This window comes from Canis lupus, chromosome 20 (assembly GCF_011100685.1).
Source record: "Canis lupus familiaris isolate Mischka breed German Shepherd chromosome 20, alternate assembly UU_Cfam_GSD_1.0, whole genome shotgun sequence".
Taxonomy (NCBI): domain Eukaryota; kingdom Metazoa; phylum Chordata; class Mammalia; order Carnivora; family Canidae; genus Canis; species Canis lupus.
Window position 1 is genome coordinate 51,039,992 of NC_049241.1, and position 20,908 is coordinate 51,060,899.

A 20,908-nucleotide genomic window follows, 5' to 3' on the forward strand; every position below is an offset into this window, starting at 1 on the left:
GGAGCAGAGGCCTGGGAGAGGCGTGGGAGAGCCACATAGACAAAGACACAGCCAACGACTGAGAGAGATGCAAGAGAGACGGGGAGAAAGAGAGCCAGACCCTGAGAGACCCGATGAAAGAGACACACACTCATTCATTTATTTACTCAGTCAGCGGTAACTTACGGGGCCTGGGCTGTGTCCCCGCTGCGCCACCAACAGGCGTGAACCCCTGCCTCCCGAGGGGCTGACCGTCTGGTGGGGACACCCCCCAGAAACATGTTAAATGAGCAAATCACGTCGTTGGGAGCAATAAGAGTAGGAGAGCAAGGGCGGGGGGGGGGGGGTGCGGGGCGGGGCCAGGAAGGCTTTCGAACCAGATCCTCCTCATCTGGGGAGAAGGAGGCTCCCACCAGAACCCTGCCTTCACCTGCGCCTCCCCAGCTCCCTCCAAGCCAGGTGTGTGTGGGGGGCGGGAGGGGGGTAGGATGTGGGGCGGGAGGATGGAAAGTGGCCTGCGCCCCGAGGAGCCACCAGGACCTAACTGCTGGAGGGTGGGCACCCAGGCTGCCGCCGCCCTTCCTGAAGACTTCTAACCTGCGCTGCTGGGGTCTCTCGCCGACGGGGCGTTCTTGGGGTGCAGCCCAGAGGCTCAGCTGGACGGCAGGCGGGGAAATGGGCAGGGACCGGCGTCCGGGGACCGACGGGACCGCTCTGCTGGGGGAGGGGGGACGGGACGGGAAGAGGCTCAGGCTACGGCCGCCCGGGCTGACAACCTCCTCTTCCCGCGCCTCCCAGTCCTCCCACCGCGACGGAGCGTCCCGGGGCGAGCGGTTCAGGCCCGGAGGGGGGAGCCTAGGGCTCGCCGGTGCCAGTCGCCGCCGGGGCGCGCTCCGGTGCCGCGGCGGGTGGCACAGGCTGGCAGCCATGGGCTGGGTGCCCGGGCCCCAAAGGGAGGGGGCGACGGCTGGCGACCGCCAGAGGTCCGCGTTGCGGGCCCGCCCCCTCGCCTGCCAGCTCCAGCCCCGCCCCCCGAGCCCTGGTGGCTTACTCCGCTCCCCGCTGCGCGACTGCCGGGGACGCACGACCAGGGCGCAGGGGTGAGTGCACCGCACCGGGTCTCCAGGTGCGCGGGGCTCAGCCGTGCCCGCAGTGGGTGGCCCTGATCGCCTCCCCGGTCCCCTTGTTTGGGTCCCCCCCTTGGCCTCGGTGGGGGGTGCGGGGGGCGGGGAAGCCGGCGACTCCCGGGCTGGACGCGGGGCCAGGATGGGGTAGGGGCTCCAGGAATTCCCTGGCCTCGCCCTCTCCTGGCTGCGCCACCGTTGAGTTTCGCTACTTCGGTCCTGCTGCCAGGGAATCCCAGGCCAGGCGGGAGATGCAGAGGCTGTGAGCCTCTGCTCGGTGTCCCCATCAGAGCGAGTGTCACCAGTGTCTGCGTGGATTTGATGCCTCCCTCCCCCTGCGTGGCTGAGGCCGTGACTCCCTGGGTCTGTATTTGTGCAAGGTTCCCTGAGCGGAGCCGAGGCGTCTGGGATGCATTTGCTCCTGCCGCGTCCAAATAAATAAGCCCGTGGCCCTTGCTCGGCCTCGGTTTTCTCATCTCTTAAGTGGGACTCTCAGGACCTTTTCTGACTCGCATAACCATTTCTGAGTAGCCGCACCTATGCAAGAAGAGGAACACCTTTGTGTCCACTTTTTATGTAAGGGACTTCTTTCGAGTCACAACTGGTGTCTGTAAATTGGGATTAAGAGGAGAGCTGTGGAGGGGATGAAAGGGTGAAGTCTCAGGCGGGAAGTATTATTATACCCTAATGACACGTGTGCCTCTCTGCAAACGTCCCTTGGTGCAATTTGGGTCCTGTCTGCTGCCCTCAGGCTCTGCCTCTGTAAAATGGGAGAACAGACTTAGCTATCTCACAGGTTTTTTTTTTTTTGTTTTTTCTTCTTTTGTGGTGGATGAAGGGGTTTGGACAGGAAAAAGCTCTGTGTGCAGCGAGGCATGTAGAATGTGGGGTTCTGGGCTCCAGGCTGGGTGTGGGTGGAGGTTGTGAAATTGTGGCCTGTAGGACTGGGCAAGACCCTTTCTGATTGTGACTTAAGTTAGGTCCCTGTATGTCTCAATGTTGCTCTGTTCATGTGTGACTATTTTCTTGTTTCCCTGATGGGGTGTGACTGTGTATTTTTGCCCTAGTTTGTGACTGTGTGTTCATGTCTTTGTCAGTGTGTCTCTGTCTATTTCTGATTGAATCCAGCCCCGGATATCCCTGATTATGTGTGAATTATTAGTGTCCCTCTCCCATAGGACTCTGTGTCACCACGTCCCCTCGTGATATTATTTGCGTGTCTTTGTGTCGGCCTGTCTCCCCGGCCACCTCGTTTTCATTCCGAGCTCCCTTTGGGCCCCGGGGGGAGTGTGGAGTGGGGGGGTTAGGGCCCCTTTCCCCGAGGCCCCGCCCCACCGAGCCCGCGCCCCCAGGCCTGACACCGCACCCTACCCCTCCCGCAGCCTTGGGGCAGGAGGCGCATGGAGTCGGGGCTGCTGCGGCCGGCGCCGGTGAGCGAGGTCATCGTCTTGCACTACAACTACACCGGCAAGCTGCGCGGCGCGCGCTACCAGCCCGGCGCGGGGCTGCGTGCGGACGCCGTCGTGTCCCTGGCCGTGTGCGCCCTCATCGTGCTCGAGAACCTGGCGGTGCTGTTCGTGCTTGCGCGCCACCCGCGCTTCCACGCGCCCATGTTCCTGCTCCTGGGCAGCCTTACGCTGTCCGACCTGCTGGCGGGCGCGGCCTACGCGGCCAACATCCTGCTGTCGGGGCCTCTCACGCTGCGCCTGTCGCCCGCGCTCTGGTTCGCCCGCGAAGGTGGCGTCTTCGTGGCGCTCGCCGCGTCCGTGCTGAGCCTCCTGGCCATCGCGCTGGAGCGCCGCCTCACCATGGCCCGCCGCGGACCCGCGCCCGCCTCCCGTCGGGGACGCACGCTGGCACTGGCGGGGGCCGCCTGGGGCGTGTCGCTGTTCCTCGGACTCCTGCCGGCGCTCGGCTGGAATTGTCTGGGCCGCCTGGACTCCTGCTCCACGGTCCTGCCGCTCTACGCCAAGGCCTACGTGCTCTTCTGCGTGCTCGCCTTCCTCGGCATCCTGGCCACCATCTGTGCGCTCTACGGGCGCATCTACTGCCAGGTGCGCGCCAACGCGCGGCGCCTGCGGGAGCGCCCCGGGGCCTCCGGGGGCGCCTCCACCCGGGCCCGCCGCCCGCCGCGCTCGCTGGCGCTGTTGCGCACGCTCAGCTTGGTGCTGCTGGCCTTTCTCATGTGTTGGGGCCCCCTCTTCCTGCTGCTCTTGTTCGACGTGGCGTGCCCGGCGCGCGCCTGCCCCGTGCTCTTGCAGGCCGACCCCTTCCTGGGCCTGGCCATGGCCAACTCGCTTCTGAACCCCATCATTTACACGTTCACCAACCGCGACCTGCGCCACGCTCTCGTGCGCCTCCTCTGTTGCGGCCGCCGCCCCTGCACCAGAGAGCAGGACGCCTCCCAGGGGTCCGGGAGCCCCGCGGGGGCTTCGGAAGGCCTCAACCGCTGGCTGCCCCCTGGCTTGGACGGCAGCTGCCGCCACTTGGGGCGCTTGTCCCCCCAGCCGGACGGGCTGGACACCAGCGGCTCCACCGGCGGCCCTGGTGCGCCCACAGCCTCCTGGACCCTGGTACACGCACCGGCTGCAGACTGACGCCCTTTGGCCTGCCATCGCCCTCCCTAAGTGCTGTTTTTGCAGACTTTCTCTTTTTAAATAAAGGAATTTGTAGGAAAAGCTGCTGAAGATGGTGGCGGCAGAAGATGGGAAACCTCACAGCAGTGAATGAGACAACGCAGCCCTTGTGGAATCGACATTTTGATGGGGGACACAGGCAACAGCAGAGTGAAGAAATCACGGAGATAATTCTGGCTACAATACAGTGATGCGATGGTGGTCAGGGGCGGCTTCTCTGCCAAAGAGGTGATATACGATGTAAGCTGAGACATCATTGCCCTGGGAACACTTGAAAGAAGAGTTTTTCAGGGTGAGGGAACAGCAGTGCAAAGGTCCTGAGGTTGGAACATGCCTGTGTGTTCTCTGAAAACAGAGAAAAGCAGCCCTTCTGGCTGGAGCAGTAATAGAGGAGAGTGGTGGGAGGAAACAGAGGCAGGAAATAGATGATGCAGAAGGGACAGAGCCTTGTGGGGCTCATGGAGGACTTTGCTTCTACTCTTGGTCAAGTGGGAGGCAGAGGATGGACTTGATTTGCTTGAAATGTTCACAGATCTCTGGAAGGATGAAGGTAGAAGCTAGAACAAGGTGAAAGTGCCTGCACTGGCCCAGGGGAGCAATGATGGGGACTCAGACTATGTGGATTCTGAATAGATTTTGGAGACAGCAGACAGAATTACTGAGGAATTGAGTGGAGATGGGACAAAAAGAAAGGAATCAAGGACAGCTCCCCAGCTGAGAGGAGACAAGGCCAAAGATGGGGCCCCCTAAACTGAAATTTGACTGTGGGAGAGACTTAGCCGATTCCTCTCTGAAACAAGATTTGAAAAAAAAAAAAAAAAAAAAAAAGATTTGAGTGTGACGTCAGATCTTTCAAAAAAATTAAAATAATAAAATAATAAGAATAACTATAGCTAATCGTGTCTGGCTGGTCATCCCACGGTGCTCGGTCTAGGACACACCTTTTTTTTTTTTTTAAGATTTTATTTATTTATTCATAGAGACACACAGAGGGAGAGGCAGAGACACAGCAGAGGGAGAAGCAGGCTCCATGCCGGGAGCCCGATGTGGGACTCGATCCTGAGTTTCCAGGATCACACCTCAGGCTGCAGGCGGCGCTAAACCGCTGCACCACGGGGGCTGCCCTAGGACACACCTTTTTTCTTACCCTGACTGCAACTTTGCAAGGTAGGTTTCCTCACCCCGATTTGACAGATGAGGAAACTGCAAGCAGTGAGTACCTGGCCGGTGTCTGAGCCAGGACAGTAGCCCAGACTGTCAGGCTCCCAGGCCCTAAGAAGGCGCAGGTCTAGCGTGTGGCTCCTCCGGAGGGGTGTGGCACGGCCTGACACTCCCTCCCTCCGCGGTCTGCATTCTTCTCCGGGGGGCGATACCAGGACCCCGTCTGTGTCCATGAAAGGCTCCAGGGACGCTGGCTGTGGGGACCCGCTGTCCCTAGACGCATTCCGGACCCCAGGGCCGCACCGCCCTGCTTGGGGAGGCAGAGGGCTTGGGGCTCAGACTACCGCGCGCCCCTTGCTGGGAGACCCGTGCAACTGCAGGCAGTGCTAGGACAGCAGTGTGTTTTGGGGACCACGGACCCAGTCTGGGGGCCTGAGCGTCTGCCCGCCAAGCTCAGGTAGTCCCTGCAGGCCACAGGCACGGGAAACCAACCTATTTTCTGGAATACAAACACACTGAAACCCGGGAACTCCCAGGACGGGACAGAGTTTCCCCTGGGCCTGGCGCCCCTAACCCCAGGCTCTTTTATTTTCCAGGGAACCTGAAGCTCACTCCTTTGTTTGCTTGTTTGATAGTATGACGGTAGGGGATTTATTCCCTTGTTCACATTTTACAAATTTCGAAAAGCACCAGTTCCCCCTTTTGGATGTGATCACTGTTGGGATTCCTTGGAAACTTCCAGAGCTGTTCTGTGGATAAATGAACTGGCACATAAATACTTCTCTCATTTTATACAACTTCAGCACTGCTTTGCGTCTTGCTTTTCACTTAATAGTGTATCTTGGGAATTGTACACCCACAGATTTTTTACTTATTGTCTTAAGTTGGCTCAGGCTGCCATTAAAAAACACCATTACCTGTGCAGTATGTTTGTTTGTCTGTTTTAAGATTTGGTTTTTATTTAGTCATGAGAGACACACAGAGAGAGGCAAGACATAAGCAGAGGGAGTAGCAGGCTCCTCGCAGGGAGCCCTATGCGGGACCCAATTGCCAGACCCTGGGATCATGACCTGATGTTCAACCATTGAGCCACCCAGGCGACCCTACCTGTGCAGGATAAGCAGAAATTTATTTCTCACAGTACTAGAGGCTGGATTCCTTTTTTTTTTTTTTTTTTTTAAGAGGCTGGATTCCAACCAAGATGAGGGAGCCAGCATTATCTGGTGCTGGTGAAGACTTCAGATGGCTACCTTCTTGCTGTGTCTTCAGGGTAGAGAAACCAAAAAGTTCTCTCGTGTCTCTTCTTATAAGGGCCCTAATCCAGTCATGGTGCCTCGCCTTTAATGGCCTCATCCTCCCAAAGCCCCATCTCCAAATACCATCGTATTGGGAGTTAGGGATTGAACATATGATACCACTTGTCAGGAAGGTGGTGACACAATTCAATCCATAGCACTTAAATTTTTTTTTTTTTCAAATCAAGACAAACATTCACACTGAAAATGTTATAATCCCTTTCACTGGCTGCATAATATTCACAGCTGGATGTGCCACAAAGTATTACACCAGGATCCTATGGAGGGTCACATGGGTTGAGTCCAATCCTTTTTTTTTTTTTTTTTTTAAGTTTTTAATTATTTATTCATGAGAGACAGAGAGAGAGGCAGAGACATAGACAGAGGGAGTAGCAGGCTCCTCGCAGGGAGCCCTATGCGGGACCCAATCCCCAGACCCTGGGATCATGACCTGAGCAGAAGTCATGCTCAACGGTTGAGCCAGCCAGGCGCGGGGGGTCCAATCCTTTGCCTTTATTCACAGTACTGCAATAACATCCGTGTACATACATCCTCCTGCACGTGTGCAAGTATACCTGGGATAAATCTATATAAGTGGCATCACCGGATCACAGGGCCTATAGGCTTGATTTTGAGATGAGAGATTACCTTCCGACACCGTGTAGGAAAGTGCTGACTTTCTGCCTCGCCTGGGCCACTGTGCATATGCTGGCTGGGCTATGGCGCCCCTTCTGGAGAAGTCCGGAACTGCAGCTCACGCAACAACACCTCCCCGCGCCCCCACCATCCTCTGGCTTGGATTTAATCCTAGACTGAGCAGGGATGTTGAATCTTTAAAATTCACTCCTAAGGCTGGTAAAATCTTTTCTTAGACCAACATCTTTTTAGCCTGGCATTTCCTTCGATTATTCACCTAGTTTTCATTTAGATGGACTCTTTTTTTTTTTCTTTTTAAAAAGATTTAATATAGAATATCTTTAGGAAACAAACTTCCCAAGTGCAGTTGAAATTTGGGTCAGCTTATCATCTAGCTTTTTAGGAATGAATGTATATCACATATGGCATTCCAATGAGGTACTTGTTTTTTTTTTAATTTTTGGATTCTTTTAAGATTTATTTATTCATGAGAGAAGCACAGAGAGGTAGAGACATAGGCAGAGGGAGAAGCAGGCCCCCTGCGGGGAGCCGGATGTGGGACTCGATCCCAGGACTGGGGATCAGGACCCGAGCCAAAGGCAGATGCTCAACCACTGAGCCACCCAGGTACCCAAATTTTTGAATTCTTATGAAGTCATTTCATCAGAAAACTGAAAGCATCGTATCCTTGATTATGTCTCTTCAAAGATACAGTCTTTCTAAAAAAAAATTTTAGGGGCAACTGGGTGGCTCAGTTAGTTAAGCTTCAAACTCTTGATTTCAGCTCAGGTCATGATCTCAGGGTCATGAGATCGAGCCCTGCATTAGCCTCCTCACTGAGCATGGAGCCTGCTTAAGATTCTCTCTCTCTCCCTCTGACCCCCTCCCCTTCTTCTGCTCAGTCTCTCTAAAAAAAATTTAATTCTATTTTGGGGGATGCCTGTGTGGCTCAGCAGCTTAGTGCCTGCCTTCAGCCCAGGGCGTTACCCTGGAGTCCCTGGATTTAGTCCTGCGTTGGGCTCCCTGAATGGGGCCTGCTTCTCCCTCTGCCTGTGTCTCTGCCTCTCTCTGTGTCTTTGTGTCTCTCATGAATAAATAAATAAATAAATAAATAAATAAATAAATAAATAAAATCTTTTTAAAAATTCTATTTTGATTCCAGTGTAGTTAAGATAGAATGTCATATTAGTTTCAGGTGTCCAATATAGTGATTAAATAATTTTGTACATTATTCAGTGTTCATTGTGATAAATGTACTCTTAATCTCCTTCACCTATTCTACCCATCCCCCATCCACCTCCTCTTTGGTAACCACTACTTTGTTCTCTATAGTTAAGAGTCTATTTTGGGTTATCTCTCGCTATCTCTCCTCCTCCTCCTCTCTCTCTCTCTCTCTCTCTCTTTTAGAGGAGGGAGAGTAGAGGGAGAGAATCTTAAGCAGGATCTTCATCGGGACACCTGGGTGGGCCTCAGCGGTTGAGCATCTGCCTTTGGCCCAGGGTGTGATCCCGGAATCCTGGGACCGAGTCCCGCATCGGGCTCCCTGCATGAAGCCTGCTTCTCCCTCTGCCTGCATCTCTGCCTCTCTCTCTGTGAGTCTCTCATGAATAAATAAGTAAATAATCTTTTTAAAAAAGCACCATCTTCATCCAGCATGGAGCCCATTGTGGGGCTCATCTCACAATTCTAAGATCATGACCTGAACCGAAATCAAAGTCAAAGCTTAACCAACTGAACCACCTAGGTGGGCACCCCATCCTTTGTTTCTTAAATTCCACATATGAGTGAAATCATATGGTATTCATCTTTCTCTGACTGGCTTATTTTGCTTAGCATTATACTCTCTAGCTCCATTCATGTTTTTGCAAATGGCAAGATTTCATTCTTTTTTATGAATAATATAAATATATACATCTTCTTTATTTGTTCATCTATGGATAGACACTTAGGCTGCTTCCATAGTTTGGCTTAGATGGGCTCTTGTTAAAATAAATACATTTAAAAATTAACTTTATATCATAATCAGCATGAATGGCAAATCAGTATCCCTTGCAGTGAAAAATAACAATTAGGGCAGCCCTGGTGGCTCAGCGGTTTAGCGCCGCCTTCAGCCCAGGGTGTGATCCTGGAGACCCAGGATCCAGTCCCACATCAGGCTTCCTGCATGGAGCCTGCTTCTCCCTCCTCCTGTGTCTCTGCCTCTCTCTCTCTCTCTCTCTCTCTCTGTCTCTCATGAATAAATAATAAATAAAATCTTAAAAGAAAAATAACAATTGTTCATATCCACTGGGCACTAGCATTCCCATTTCACCCTTATGATCACCTTGCAGGTAGGTTTTACAGGGAGGAAATTGAAGCGTGAACAGGTTGAGGTAGGGACCTATCCCTTCGGAGCTGGACAGTGGCGGAGCCGGGCTTCAAACCCCTGCAGGCGAACTTCACACACCTCTAGACCGGAAGTAACTAAAAAATAAAGATAAGGAGGGGCGCCTGGGTGGCTCAGTTGGTTAAGCCTCTGCCTTCAGCCGGTCAGAATCCTGGAGTCCTGGGATCCAGCCCCGCATAGGGCTGCCCGCTCAGCGGGAAGCCTGCTTCTCTGTCTCCTTCTGCCCCTTCCCACTCGTGCGGGAGCTTGCTCTCTCACTGTCTCTCAAATAAATAAAATCTAAAAAATAAAAATAAAAACAAAGAAAAGCCAACTAGGTAAATAAATCTAGCCGGATCCTTCACCACTGGACCCAGAGCTGCGTGGGGTTAAAGGGAAAAGAGAGGGTCGGGGAGAGCAGCCACACGCTGAGATGCTGAGATCCGGGGGATGGAAGGGGCCAGCGCAAGTGGGGACGGACCCCCTCCCCCCCCGCCGCCGCCCTGCTCCCTCGCCGTCGCCCGCTCCGCGCCCAGGGGCGCCGGGCACCTGCGGGAAGGGCGGGGAATCGCGGCTCCCTCCCCGCCGCGCCTCTCCGCCCTCTCCCCGCCTCCTTCCCCGCCGACCCGAAGTCGCCCCCCCACCCGACGTCCAAGACCCCGCAGGCTTTGACGCCCCAGAGCCAAGGTCCCCCCAACGGCGGCCGCGGGCGCCCCATAGCGAAAGTTAGGTGGGAGCCGCCCCCGGCCGGGCCGCGGAGGGTTGCTCTGGGGGTTTCCGGGAAGCTCTGCGCACGGGGGCACCCCTGTGCCCGGAGCCACTGCGGTGCCCCGGGCATCCCCGCCCCGCGGCCGGAGCTACGAGGCTGCGCGGGGGCCGAGGTGAGCGCGCGGCCGGGGGGGCTGCCCATCCACCTCCAGTGCAGGCAGGGAGGCGCCGGGCCTCGAACCCGGGCTGAGGTTCCCGGCGGCTCCGACCACGCGGCCGGGCGCGCCGCAGTGACGGGCCCGAGTGGTCGCCCCGCCGGGGCTGCGCAGCTCCGAGACCCGCGGCGGCGGGGGGGGGCGGGGCGGGGCGGGGCGGGGGGCGCGGCGCATCCGTCAGCCCCGCCGCCGCCGGAGGCCCGGGCCGCGGGGACTCTTATTCTGACACGGCCGGCGCCCGGCTCTGCTTAGTCATGGTGACCTGCGCGCGCTCCGCGCCTCCCCCCGGCGCGCAGCGATGGAGGCGCCCGGGCCTGGGCGACGGAGGCGGAGCTCGAGCGCGGCCATGGCGGGGTGAGTGAGGCGGCCTGCGCCCGGGCTGTGGGTACGGCGGGCCGGGACGGCCCCGGGGGTCGGGGGACGGGGCGCCGCGGGCCCGGGCGCCTTGGGGTTCCCGCGGCCCCGCGGGGGGCCAGGAGGGCGAGGCCCGAGTCCTGGCCTTTTGTTGGACGGCGCGACTCGAGGGCTGGCCCGGGGGCTACGCAAGCCGGCGAGAGGCCCAGGCAGCGCCCCGCGACCGAGGGCCCCGGAGCCCGGCGCGCCGGGGAGCTGGGAGCGCGCCTCGGGGCTGCCAGCGGAAAGGCCGCGGCAGGGTCACTTCCTCCCTTCTCCGGGCCTCGCTGGCGGCTCGGGCAGGGCATGCGCAGTCCCCCCACCGCTCGGTGGGGAAGAGCCCGGTGTCCAAGGGGCACCGTCGGCCGCCTGGCCGGAGACCAAGAGGCTGGGCACGGGCCTCGGGCGGGGAGAGGCGGCGAGCGGCCCTGGGCCCGGTGGAGGAGGGTGCTCCGGCAGGCAGTGAGGCGGGCAGCCGGCCAGCCAGCCACCGCGTCCTGACCCCTGAGCAGTGCCAGGCCCCAGGCAGGACGTTGGGGAGGCACATGCTAGGGTGGGCGCGACCCTGACCGACCCGGGGCTCCCTGCCTCCCGAAGCGCGGGGCTGAGAGGCGGAGGCGCCCGCCCGCCCTCAACAAGCCAGCGGCCGAGCTCATCGCCGTTTCCGACAAGTGCGGTGGTAGAAGTAAGACAGGGAGGAGAGGACTGCGCTGGGTCCGGGAAAGATAAAGGGAGAACCCGGGGAGCCTCTTGCAGATGCCCCTCTTCTCCCGACAGGACCTTTCAAAACAGCTCGTGCCCTGGCCCTCCAGCCTCCTCAGGGTTCACGGAAACCTTCCCTTTAGCAGGATTTCTTGTTACACTCCTCCCTGATGCTCCAGCTGGTCTCTCTCGCTCTGCCTCCGAGCCTTTGCACTTGCTATTCCCTCTGCCTGGAAAACCCCTTCCGTGTGTGCATCCTTCTTGTCTCCGCTCTAACAGAGCCCCCGACTACCCGATTTAAAGTAACTGCCCCAGGCCACACTGTCGCAGTGCTGTGGTCCTTTTCTTCATAACCCCCCGTTCCTACTCAGGTCTTGTTTGTTTTACTTATGGCCCATCCCTCGCCAAGTGTCCTCCAGGGGGGCACAGTTTATGTCTGCCTGTCTCCACTGGGATGTCTCCGGTTCCTGGTACACAGTAAATAATCAGTAAATGTTGGTGAGGCCAATGAAAGAATGAGCTAGATGTGCTCTGTCTAGGAAGGGAAGAGGTGGACAGAGGCGGACTGTGTAGGGCTTTAGTAGGACACTGAAGAGTTTGGTTTCACTCATTGTGCTGTAGGGAATTGTGGGAGGATTCGGCACAAGGGAAAGACATCATCTCACCTGTGTTTTAAATTGGACTCTTGGGCTGGTGAAGCCATGTGGCGCTGAGTGAGCACAGACGGACATTGCTTCACCTGGGCTTGGGAAGGAAAACTGGTCTAGGAGTCGTTTTATCGTAAAAGAGGAGGCCTGCCCCCAGGCCCTGCCCCCAGCCCTGTGCTCTCCCTCCTCCAGGCCTCTGAGTGCCAGTGGTGGTGTTGTCCCTTGTCACCTGGAACCCCATGCAGCCGGAACCTGGGCCTAGCGGGGCTGGGGCCCGCACTCGATTCCTTCCCCTGAGGTCACAGCGCCCCGAGGGGGCAGGGGACACGGTGATGTACGCCTCCACCGAGTGCAAAGCCGAGGTGACGCCCTCCCAGCACGGCAACCGCACCTTCAGCTACACGCTGGAGGACCACACCAAGCAGGCCTTCGGCATCATGAACGAGCTGCGGCTCAGCCAGCAGCTGTGTGACGTCACGCTGCAGGTCAAATACGAGGACGCGCCAGCTGCCCAGTTCATGGCTCACAAGGTGGTGCTGGCCTCATCCAGCCCCGTCTTCAAGGCCATGTTCACCAATGGGCTACGGGAGCAGGGCATGGAGGTGGTGTCCATTGAGGGCATCCACCCCAAGGTCATGGAGCGCCTAATTGAGTTTGCCTACACGGCCTCCATCTCCATGGGTGAGAAGTGCGTGCTCCACGTGATGAATGGCGCCGTCATGTACCAGATCGACAGCGTCGTCCGTGCCTGCAGTGACTTCCTCGTGCAGCAGCTGGACCCCAGCAATGCCATTGGCATTGCCAACTTCGCTGAACAGATCGGCTGCGCTGAGCTGCACCAGCGTGCCCGCGAGTACATCTATATGCACTTCGGAGAGGTGAGTGACGGGAAGAGACAGGGAGCCAGGGCTTGACGGTGGTATCAGAAGGACCAGGGATAGATGGATGGACATCCCTGTCATCCCTGTCTTCCCTTGAGATGAGAAGGGTCAGATCGGGGAGCTGGAGAGAAATGGGCTTCTGAAGTCCTAGTCTGCACATCTGGGGTGACTGTGGGAAACAGCTGAGGAAAGTGAGAACTTCATGGGTCTATGTCTGGGATCCCCGACTTCTCTGGGGTCAGGGCTGGGGACAGGGTGCAGCTCAACCTTAGGGTACGCTATTGGGGGCCTAATATTTCAGACAGTCTGCAAATATTTATTGAACACCCATGACATGCTTCCTATCTCAAATGTGACCCTTAGACATGTTTCCTGTGGTCCATGCTGTGTTGTCCTTACCCTGTACTTGGTTTCATTTTCGGTTTTAAGTGGAGGAAGTTGTGAGCAGAAAATAACAGATGCCTTGTAAATCACAATGATGAGCCCAAATTCTTGGGTAGCAGCTACTAGAGGTTGTGCCCCTGGGATGATGATAATAATAAGTGTTTGTTGAACATTTGCTGTGGGCCACCCCCTGTTCTAAGTGATTTCCATTCTTTAAATCATTGGATTTTCCCCCACTATCCTTTGAGGAAGTACCACCCTTAGGCCTGGCCCAACAGGGCTGTACCCCAGGCCCCACGCTTTAGGGAGTTCTGTGCTTTAGTGTGCCTTCCTGGAAATTCTAAAAGTCCTCTTCCAGTGGCTGGGATCAGCTAGGGTAGATACTGCCCTGGTTTCCATCTCTTTTCTTAAGGGGTGGATGTTCTCCTTCCCTCTCCCCCACATTGGGGTCGACCAGATGCCCTGAGGAGCGCTGGCGTTTGTCCTAAGGCCCATGGCTTCCTGGAAGGTGAGGGTGGTCTGTGAGCAGGGCTTTCCCACAGGCCTGCAGTGTTTCTTTAAAGGGACCGTGTGGGCTTGAGGTACCAGGACATTTGTGACCTACCAATATTGGTAATTGAGTTATTTATATAGACTAGTGCCTGACAAGAAATATTTGCCCAGGACCCTGTACACCCGAGGAGTAGCCCCGGCTCTGAGGTAGCTACTAATACAATTGCTCTTACAGAGGAGGAAAAACAAGGCATGGAGTGTTAGAGATATTTGCCCAAGATCACCTAGTTAGAAAGTAGTGGGCCAAGTTGCAGCTCAGCCTTCTTTCTTTAGAGCCTACACTTTTTCTAGAATATTCTGTCCCCATTACTTTTTCCTTTTTGGTCCATCTACCCTTTTGAAAAAGTAATTTTGTTGAAAATAGAGGTAACAATCTTGTAGTTCAAGCACACAATGATACAAAAAGGTACATAGTAGTGCCTTCACCCATCTACCTGAGTACTTAGGTACCATATGCCTGTAGCATTAACTCATTTAATCTTCTTCACAACCTATGAAGTTCACACTATTCGAATCCTCGTTTTACAAAATAGGAAACTGAGATTGTCAGAGGCAGGTTGAGTGACTTGGCCGTGATCATACCGCCGTTGAGGGGAGTCAGCCTGTCACAGTAATGCCCTCTGCAGGTGGCCAAGCAAGAGGAGTTCTTCAACTTGTCCCATTGCCAGCTGGTGACTCTCATCAGCCGAGACGATCTGAATGTGCGCTGCGAGTCCGAGGTCTTCCACGCCTGTATCAACTGGGTCAAGTATGATTGTGAGCAGCGGCGCTTCTATGTCCAGGCATTGCTCCGGGCTGTGCGATGTCACTCGCTCACACCCCACTTCCTGCAGATGCAGCTGCAGAAGTGTGAGATCTTGCAGTCGGACTCCCGCTGCAAGGACTACCTGGTCAAGATCTTCCAGGAGCTGACCTTGCATAAGCCCACGCAGGTGATGCCCTGTCGGGCGCCCAAAGTGGGCCGGCTCATCTACACCGCTGGTGGCTACTTCCGCCAGTCACTCAGCTACCTAGAGGCCTACAACCCCAGTGATGGCACTTGGCTCCGATTGGCAGACCTGCAGGTGCCTCGTAGTGGCCTGGCGGGCTGCGTAGTGGGTGGGCTGCTGTATGCTGTGGGCGGCCGGAACAACTCGCCAGACGGCAACACCGACTCCAGCGCCCTGGACTGCTATAACCCCATGACCAACCAGTGGTCGCCCTGTGCCTCCATGAGTGTACCACGCAATCGGATTGGGGTTGGGGTCATTGATGGGCACATCTATGCTGTCGGTGGCTCCCACGGCTGCATCCACCACAACAGTGTGGAGAGGTGAGTGGCAGGGCCTGGAGGGATGGGCTCGGAGGTTCCCATTGCTGACAGGCCCCAAGCCATTGGAATTTGGGGATTCCCCCTGTTGTTGAGTGCTTGTCTCTGTCCTGGCTTTAGGGAGGGGAAGCCTCAGGTGAAGCTGAATTCATGGGGGATTTATGGTCAGTGACCTTGGATGATGTGTCTGGGCCTGGGAATTGCTTACAGGGCTGTCCCAAACCCATACAACTTCTGCAGATTTGGAAAGAGTTCTATCAGTTGGAAGTTGTTATAAAATGCTAATTTTATTAAGACATGACACCTCACTGCCATCTGCCCCAAAATTGCTGTAATAAACTGATGTATGAGGTCTTCTGTGTGGAAGGTGCCCCCTTGGATGTGGGACTCTTGTGCAGTGTACAACATGCAGAACTGCATGATGACCCTGTGTTTAGAGCCTAAGCAATTTTGGCTTTTGACTTTTGCCAGACAGTCCTCTCTGCCTTCTCCTCTTTCAGAAGCTTGATCCAGGATACAGTTCTCAGCTGGAGAACTTGTTAAACTCCCTAGCCCACTGCTGGAGATCTGGTACTGGTGGGTTTGGAGCGAGGCTGGGGAATGGGAATTATAACCAAACAGCACACTTGTACGAAAACCATCCTGGGTGGCAGCCTAGTTGTTAGAATTAAGATTCTTGTGTCTTTTTTTTTTTTTTTTTTTTTTAAGAATTATTTATTTATTTATTCATGAGAGACACACAGAGAGAGAGAGGCAGAGACACAGGCAGAGGGAGAGGGAGAAGCAGGCTCCAGGCAGGGAGCCTGACGTGGACTCGATCCCGGGTCTCCAGGATCACACCCCGGGCTTCAGGCGGTGCTACACCGCTGCGCCACCGGGCTGCCCAGATTCTTGTGTCCTAGAAGGCTGGGTCAAACCTCCAGCTCCTTGGTGACCCTGGTCTTGCCATTTCATCCCTCCGTGCTTCTATCTTGTTATCTAAAGATGATGGGGGAAGTGGGAGATGATAGTAAGGACTACCTGCCCAATGGTCAAAGTGGGTTTTGCTGAGCTAACATACAACACAGCACAGGGCCTGGCAGTGCTATATGGTGGAGCCACCACCAGCGTCCAACAGGTGCGTGTGTAACCTTGAGCAGATGATGGCTGTGAACCTGTTTCCTCAGAGAAAAGCTCTGAGGAGTAAAGAGTTCAGGTGCATAAAGAATTAGCAGCATATTGGGTCATAGTAAGTGTTCCACACAGGTCAGCTGTGATTGCCATTGTTACCGTTACTATGCCCTTGCAGGTATGAGCCAGAACGGGATGAGTGGCACTTGGTGGCTCCCATGCTGACTCGAAGGATCGGGGTGGGAGTGGCTGTCCTCAACCGTTTGCTCTATGCCGTCGGGGGCTTTGATGGAACAAACCGCCTCAGCTCAGCAGAGTGTTACTACCCCGAGAGAAATGAGTGGCGAATGATCACACCCATGAACACCATCCGAAGTGGGGCAGGTGGGTATGGGGGCTGCCAGGAGGGGAGTGAGGAGGAACACTGTCCCACCCCTGGGAGTGAAACTTAGCAAAGCCTGGGGGAGGCTTCCTGTTTTGGTCTTAAACCCTGAGGCACACACGGGAGAGCTAGATTCCGAAAGTCCAAGCTCTTCTCTTCTGGCTTTGTTTCTAAAGGGTCCCCCAGGAGAGGGAGAAGGGGAGGGTGCCCCCAAGAAGGTGGTGGCTGGGGCTCTCAACACCAGGCCCTGGAATCACTCTGTTTGCATGGTACGGTTTAGGAGTCTGTGTCCTGCACAACTGTATCTATGCTGCGGGGGGCTATGATGGTCAGGACCAGCTGAACAGCGTGGAGCGCTATGATGTAGAGACGGAAACGTGGACTTTTGTAGCTCCCATGAAGCATCGGCGAAGTGCCCTAGGGATTACTGTGCACCAGGGAAGAATCTACGTTCTGGGTGAGGCCCTGGGAGTGGGGATCTGGGTGGAGAGCACTGTTTAACCCCATCTTTGGGGGATTGGGCTCAAATTCCAGTAGGAAGGCTTCTTGGGGTTCCTTCTCCCTCTTTCTTTCTCCTGCCCTCAAAGGGGGTGACTCTGCTCTCCCTGCAGGAGGCTACGATGGCCACACATTCCTGGACAGTGTGGAGTGTTATGACCCAGACACAGACACCTGGAGTGAGGTGACCCACATGACATCCGGCCGGAGCGGGGTGGGTGTCGCTGTCACCATGGAACCCTGCCGGAAGCAGATCGACCAGCAGAACTGTACCTGTTGAGCCACTTTTGTTTCTTGGGCAAAAAAATGGTCTGATTGAGAGTATTGTTGTTTTTGTACAAAAACAGGGACAAAAGAAAAGGCGACAGAGCAAATGCTTACCCTCCAAGACGGGAGGCTGAGATGCCTCGGTGTTAAAATGACAACTAGAAGGAAAAGAAGGCCAGAGTGGGAACCCATGAGCCTGTCAGAGTAGTCCCTTCCTGGGAGGGGGGTGTATGAAGGAGAGAGCCCCTGCACCCGCCATCCTGACAATAGGCCTGGGTCCCCTCCCAGCAGCCGCCACCTCCCTTTGGGGCAAAAGCAGATGCCGAGGTCAGGCCGGTTTTTGTTCCTTGTGTCTTTGTGATTGGTTCCTGGAGGCCTGGGAAGGAGCCAGCTGAGGCCTCGAGGGTGAGGCTCCCATGGAGGTGTGGACCCCAGGGATGGGCCTGTACATAGAAACCACTGGATATCTCTGCCCTGGACAGTCTTTTTGTCGATAAGTAACCATATAACTTTCCAATGAAAATAAAGAACAAACTAACTAGTGTCTTCCACCCGGGCTCTCAGCTGGAGGTCTCGAACCTGGAGACAGAAAGGACTCTTCTGAAACGTACTCAAGTCTTTGATTTCGAGTTTGAATTTGAAACCAGTTCGTTTTCTCTGCCCATCGCATCTTAACATGTAGGGCATCTTTCTCCCCATAGGCAAACCACACAGGGCTCACTTTGTCACTTGTGGCTGCTTTGAAGACAATGACCTAACTCCTTGACGCCTCTCTTAGGGCTCCCCGGAGTTCTATTTTAAGGCAAACCATCCCCAACATGCCTTCCAAATCGGTGAAAATCTATCCAGTCATTTTTCTGCGCTTCAATAACACAAACTGAGCCTTTTATCTAGGGGCCTGGGTATTAAAGGATAAAGGGGTCCTTGGGGATTTTCTCAGGCAAAGGGCTCAGTATAACCTGCCCTCTTCTGAACAATTCATGTGAAGGCAGTATATGGCCTGGATCTCTTTTTAGGCCAATTAACTCTTACTTGTATTGGGAGAGTAGAGCAAAGAGGAATGAAGATGGTCTCAACTATCCGGCCTGTCATAGGTTCTCCCAAGTAGCTTAGAGAGGAAATATTTGACTCCTTCCCTTCCAGGGAAAACCTTACCTCCCATCCCCACAGCTTCATTCACTCAGTTCACCTGAAGCTTGTCATAATTGTCCTGTTTCCTTGGTCCTCTTCTCAAGGTTTTTACTGGAACAAGAAAATAAATCTGCCTTGGCTGCATGAAATGGACAGGGGGAAGACTAGGAGTTGGAAGCACAATATCTGGATAGCCATTTTAGCACTTGCAGTGTCTTTGCACATTATTTGATCCTCAAGAGTGCTGGGAGCTAGGAAGGGCAAGCCTGCATTCTGTAAAGATGGAGGTTCAGAGAAATGACTTGCCCACGGTCACGTGGCCACCAAGTGGTAGGTTTCAGGTTCAACTGCAGCGGACACCAAAGAAGCCACAACACGCTCTGCCACTATGTTTGTGAGAAGGGGATACAAGGAGGTCTCATGGGGTCAGTGTGTATATCAGTGAACATTCCGGAAACAGGGATCTTATCTAGAGTCGAGGAATTTGCAGGTAATTCGGTTGCCAGAAGCCACACATTCTAGCCCAGAGTGATGTTTCCTTCTACAAGGGTTAGAACCCTGGTCTTGAGGTCAGTTTTCAGCCAATTCAGTAAAGCAGTTTGGGTATCGGCCCTGTGAAGTTTCTTATCTGCAAAAATGGTACTTGGGCACTGACTGGGCATTAGGCCCCATGTAAGCTGCTGGACCAAGCAAGGTGAGTATTTACATTCACTTTCTAATTCTGCAAAGACAACTTTAAAAAAGACCTCACTGTGCTAGTGAACGGACCCCAAATGAGCCCTTGTGGAAATTACAGCCTCACGGAGTAGAATGACCAGCCTGTCCTGGTTTGCCCAGGAAATTCCCAATTTGAACAATGAAAAGTCTGGCACCCCAGAACCCCTCAGACCTGGAGTAAACCAGGCCAACTCTACAGGTAAGCCTGATGGTGAAACAATATTAAAAGTGTGCTGAGTGACAGGCTGCTGAGGGTCATGGTTAAATACCCCCTTGAAAGTCCGTGGCTCTGGAAGCTATGTGGACGTGGCTTGGTTGCAGATTGGGGTGCGTTGGGAAAGGAGAAGCAGCTGTTGCATCAGCCAGGTGAGAGAGGATGGCCCTTTGGATTAGGCTGTGGGAATGGAGAGAGGTCAAATTTACAGGTGAAGAGACTGATGAGACAAAAGGGCAGAGAATTAGGAATGTTCCTGGGTGGCTTCAACCTTAAAACAGCCTGGGGCCGGGGGGGAAGAGGGGGGAACACCCTGGGGGTAGAGAAGCTTTGAGGAGGCTGCAGGTATAGAAGGAAAGTGACAATGTTTGGGGGTGTGTCTGGTTTGAGGCCTCGAGATACAATTGTTCTAGGAGTGTGCACAGTCATTTTTCTAGCCTTCAGGCTTTAATGCTTCCACAAGTAGTTCTGGAATGACTATTTTACCAGACCCGAAGGGAAGTGTTCAGACACAGTGAGGAACAGGCATGAAACAGTAGAGCTAGAGTGAAGGATCACAAGATGCATATGTAATTAAGTTCAAAGGTAAGTCCTCTGAAGGCCAGGAGGTTGACCAAGGTCAGAGGCCCTGAGAAAGCATTGTTGAGGAGGTGGTCTTCTCACAGAAACCAAAAGGAACTGATAGAGTAAACTAGGTGAGGAAAGGAGGGGCAAGTTTCTGGACAGAAGCATCACATTCAAAGGTCCAGTGGTACTGGGGAACAATCTAGATGAAGCTGAGAGGGAGGAGGAACATGGGGTCAGAAGAAGCCCTGTGGACCATGCTCATTTCTCTCTGTTAAGTACCTAAGTATTAGCTTAAAAAGAAAAACAAGAACATTATAGATAAAGCTGAAATCTTACTATCTCTTCATTCCAGCCCCCTCTCAATTTAAATCAGACTGCAATAATGTTCTATGTATTTCCTTACAAAAATGGCGTAATTTTGCCCATATTATTCTCCAACTTGCTCCCCCCCCGACTTCTAGATCTTTCTATTTGTGACATCACATTCCTTTTGCCAATTACCCATGTTCTGTTTTATCTCTTCCAGTACTGACAGACATTTAGGTCTTCTCATTTCTCAGAATTACAGATAAGGGTGAAATGCCTACTTTAACCATGTCTCCTCGGGCACAAATGTGTATAGTTCTCCAGGGGAATACTAAGACGTGCAACTTACTAGATCTTAGGTAAGCACAGCTTTCCTTAGATGCTTCCAGATCGCCCTCCAAAGTGGTTGTTAACAAACCATGTTCTTACTGCTTTTAGAAGTTCTTTATAAATTTAACACAGTCAAATTTATCACTCTTCCTTCATGTTTCTTCTCTTTTATGTCATATTTAAGAAGGACTTTTGGCTCTTGCCATTTTCCTCAGCTTCCTACCCATTTGTGAAGTTATCTCCTGGCCGTACGCTGTTTCTGCTGAGGTTAACCAGACTTGAGTTTTGATGGTTCTGTTGAAACCAAGAATCCTGACTAATAGACTAATCCTGACTAATCCTGACATCAATAAATTTTTGTAATATCTTTTTTCTTCAGATATTATTAAGTTTTGTTTT

At 54.1% G+C, this 20,908-nt stretch overlaps 2 protein-coding genes across 6 annotated transcripts; both read left to right on the top strand.

The window, feature by feature from the left end:
• The first annotated feature begins 342 nt into the window (after nt 1-342).
• S1PR5 (sphingosine-1-phosphate receptor 5) lies at nt 343-5,822 on the top strand. 4 transcript variants are annotated; one of them, XR_005375129.1, is made up of 3 exons: nt 1,000-1,079; nt 2,486-4,906; nt 5,497-5,822. XR_005375129.1 is itself a non-coding variant. In XM_038567312.1 (2 exons), the coding sequence occupies exon 2, from the start codon at nt 2,504-2,506 to the stop codon at nt 3,698-3,700; it is 1,197 nt and encodes a 398-aa protein (XP_038423240.1). In that variant the 5' UTR covers nt 343-438; nt 2,486-2,503; the 3' UTR covers nt 3,701-5,822. The 4 variants fall into 4 exon arrangements, 3 of the variants coding, with proteins under 3 accessions (XP_038423240.1, XP_038423239.1, XP_038423241.1); XM_038567312.1 differs by lacking the exon at nt 1,000-1,079 and adding an exon at nt 343-438 and having other exon boundaries at nt 2,486-5,822; XM_038567311.1 differs by having other exon boundaries at nt 2,486-5,822.
• Nucleotides 5,823-9,899: 4,077 nt separating this feature from the next.
• KEAP1 (kelch like ECH associated protein 1) lies at nt 9,900-20,060 on the top strand. Of its 2 annotated transcripts, none has more exons than XM_038567315.1 (6): nt 9,900-10,077; nt 12,054-12,739; nt 14,305-14,990; nt 16,276-16,481; nt 16,760-16,936; nt 17,091-20,060. In XM_038567315.1, the coding sequence occupies exons 2-6, from the start codon at nt 12,101-12,103 to the stop codon at nt 17,255-17,257; spliced, it is 1,875 nt and encodes a 624-aa protein (XP_038423243.1). In that variant the 5' UTR covers nt 9,900-10,077; nt 12,054-12,100; the 3' UTR covers nt 17,258-20,060. The 2 variants fall into 2 exon arrangements, with proteins under 2 accessions (XP_038423243.1, XP_038423242.1); XM_038567314.1 differs by lacking the exon at nt 9,900-10,077 and adding an exon at nt 10,317-10,473.
• Nucleotides 20,061-20,908: the final 848 nt, after the last annotated feature.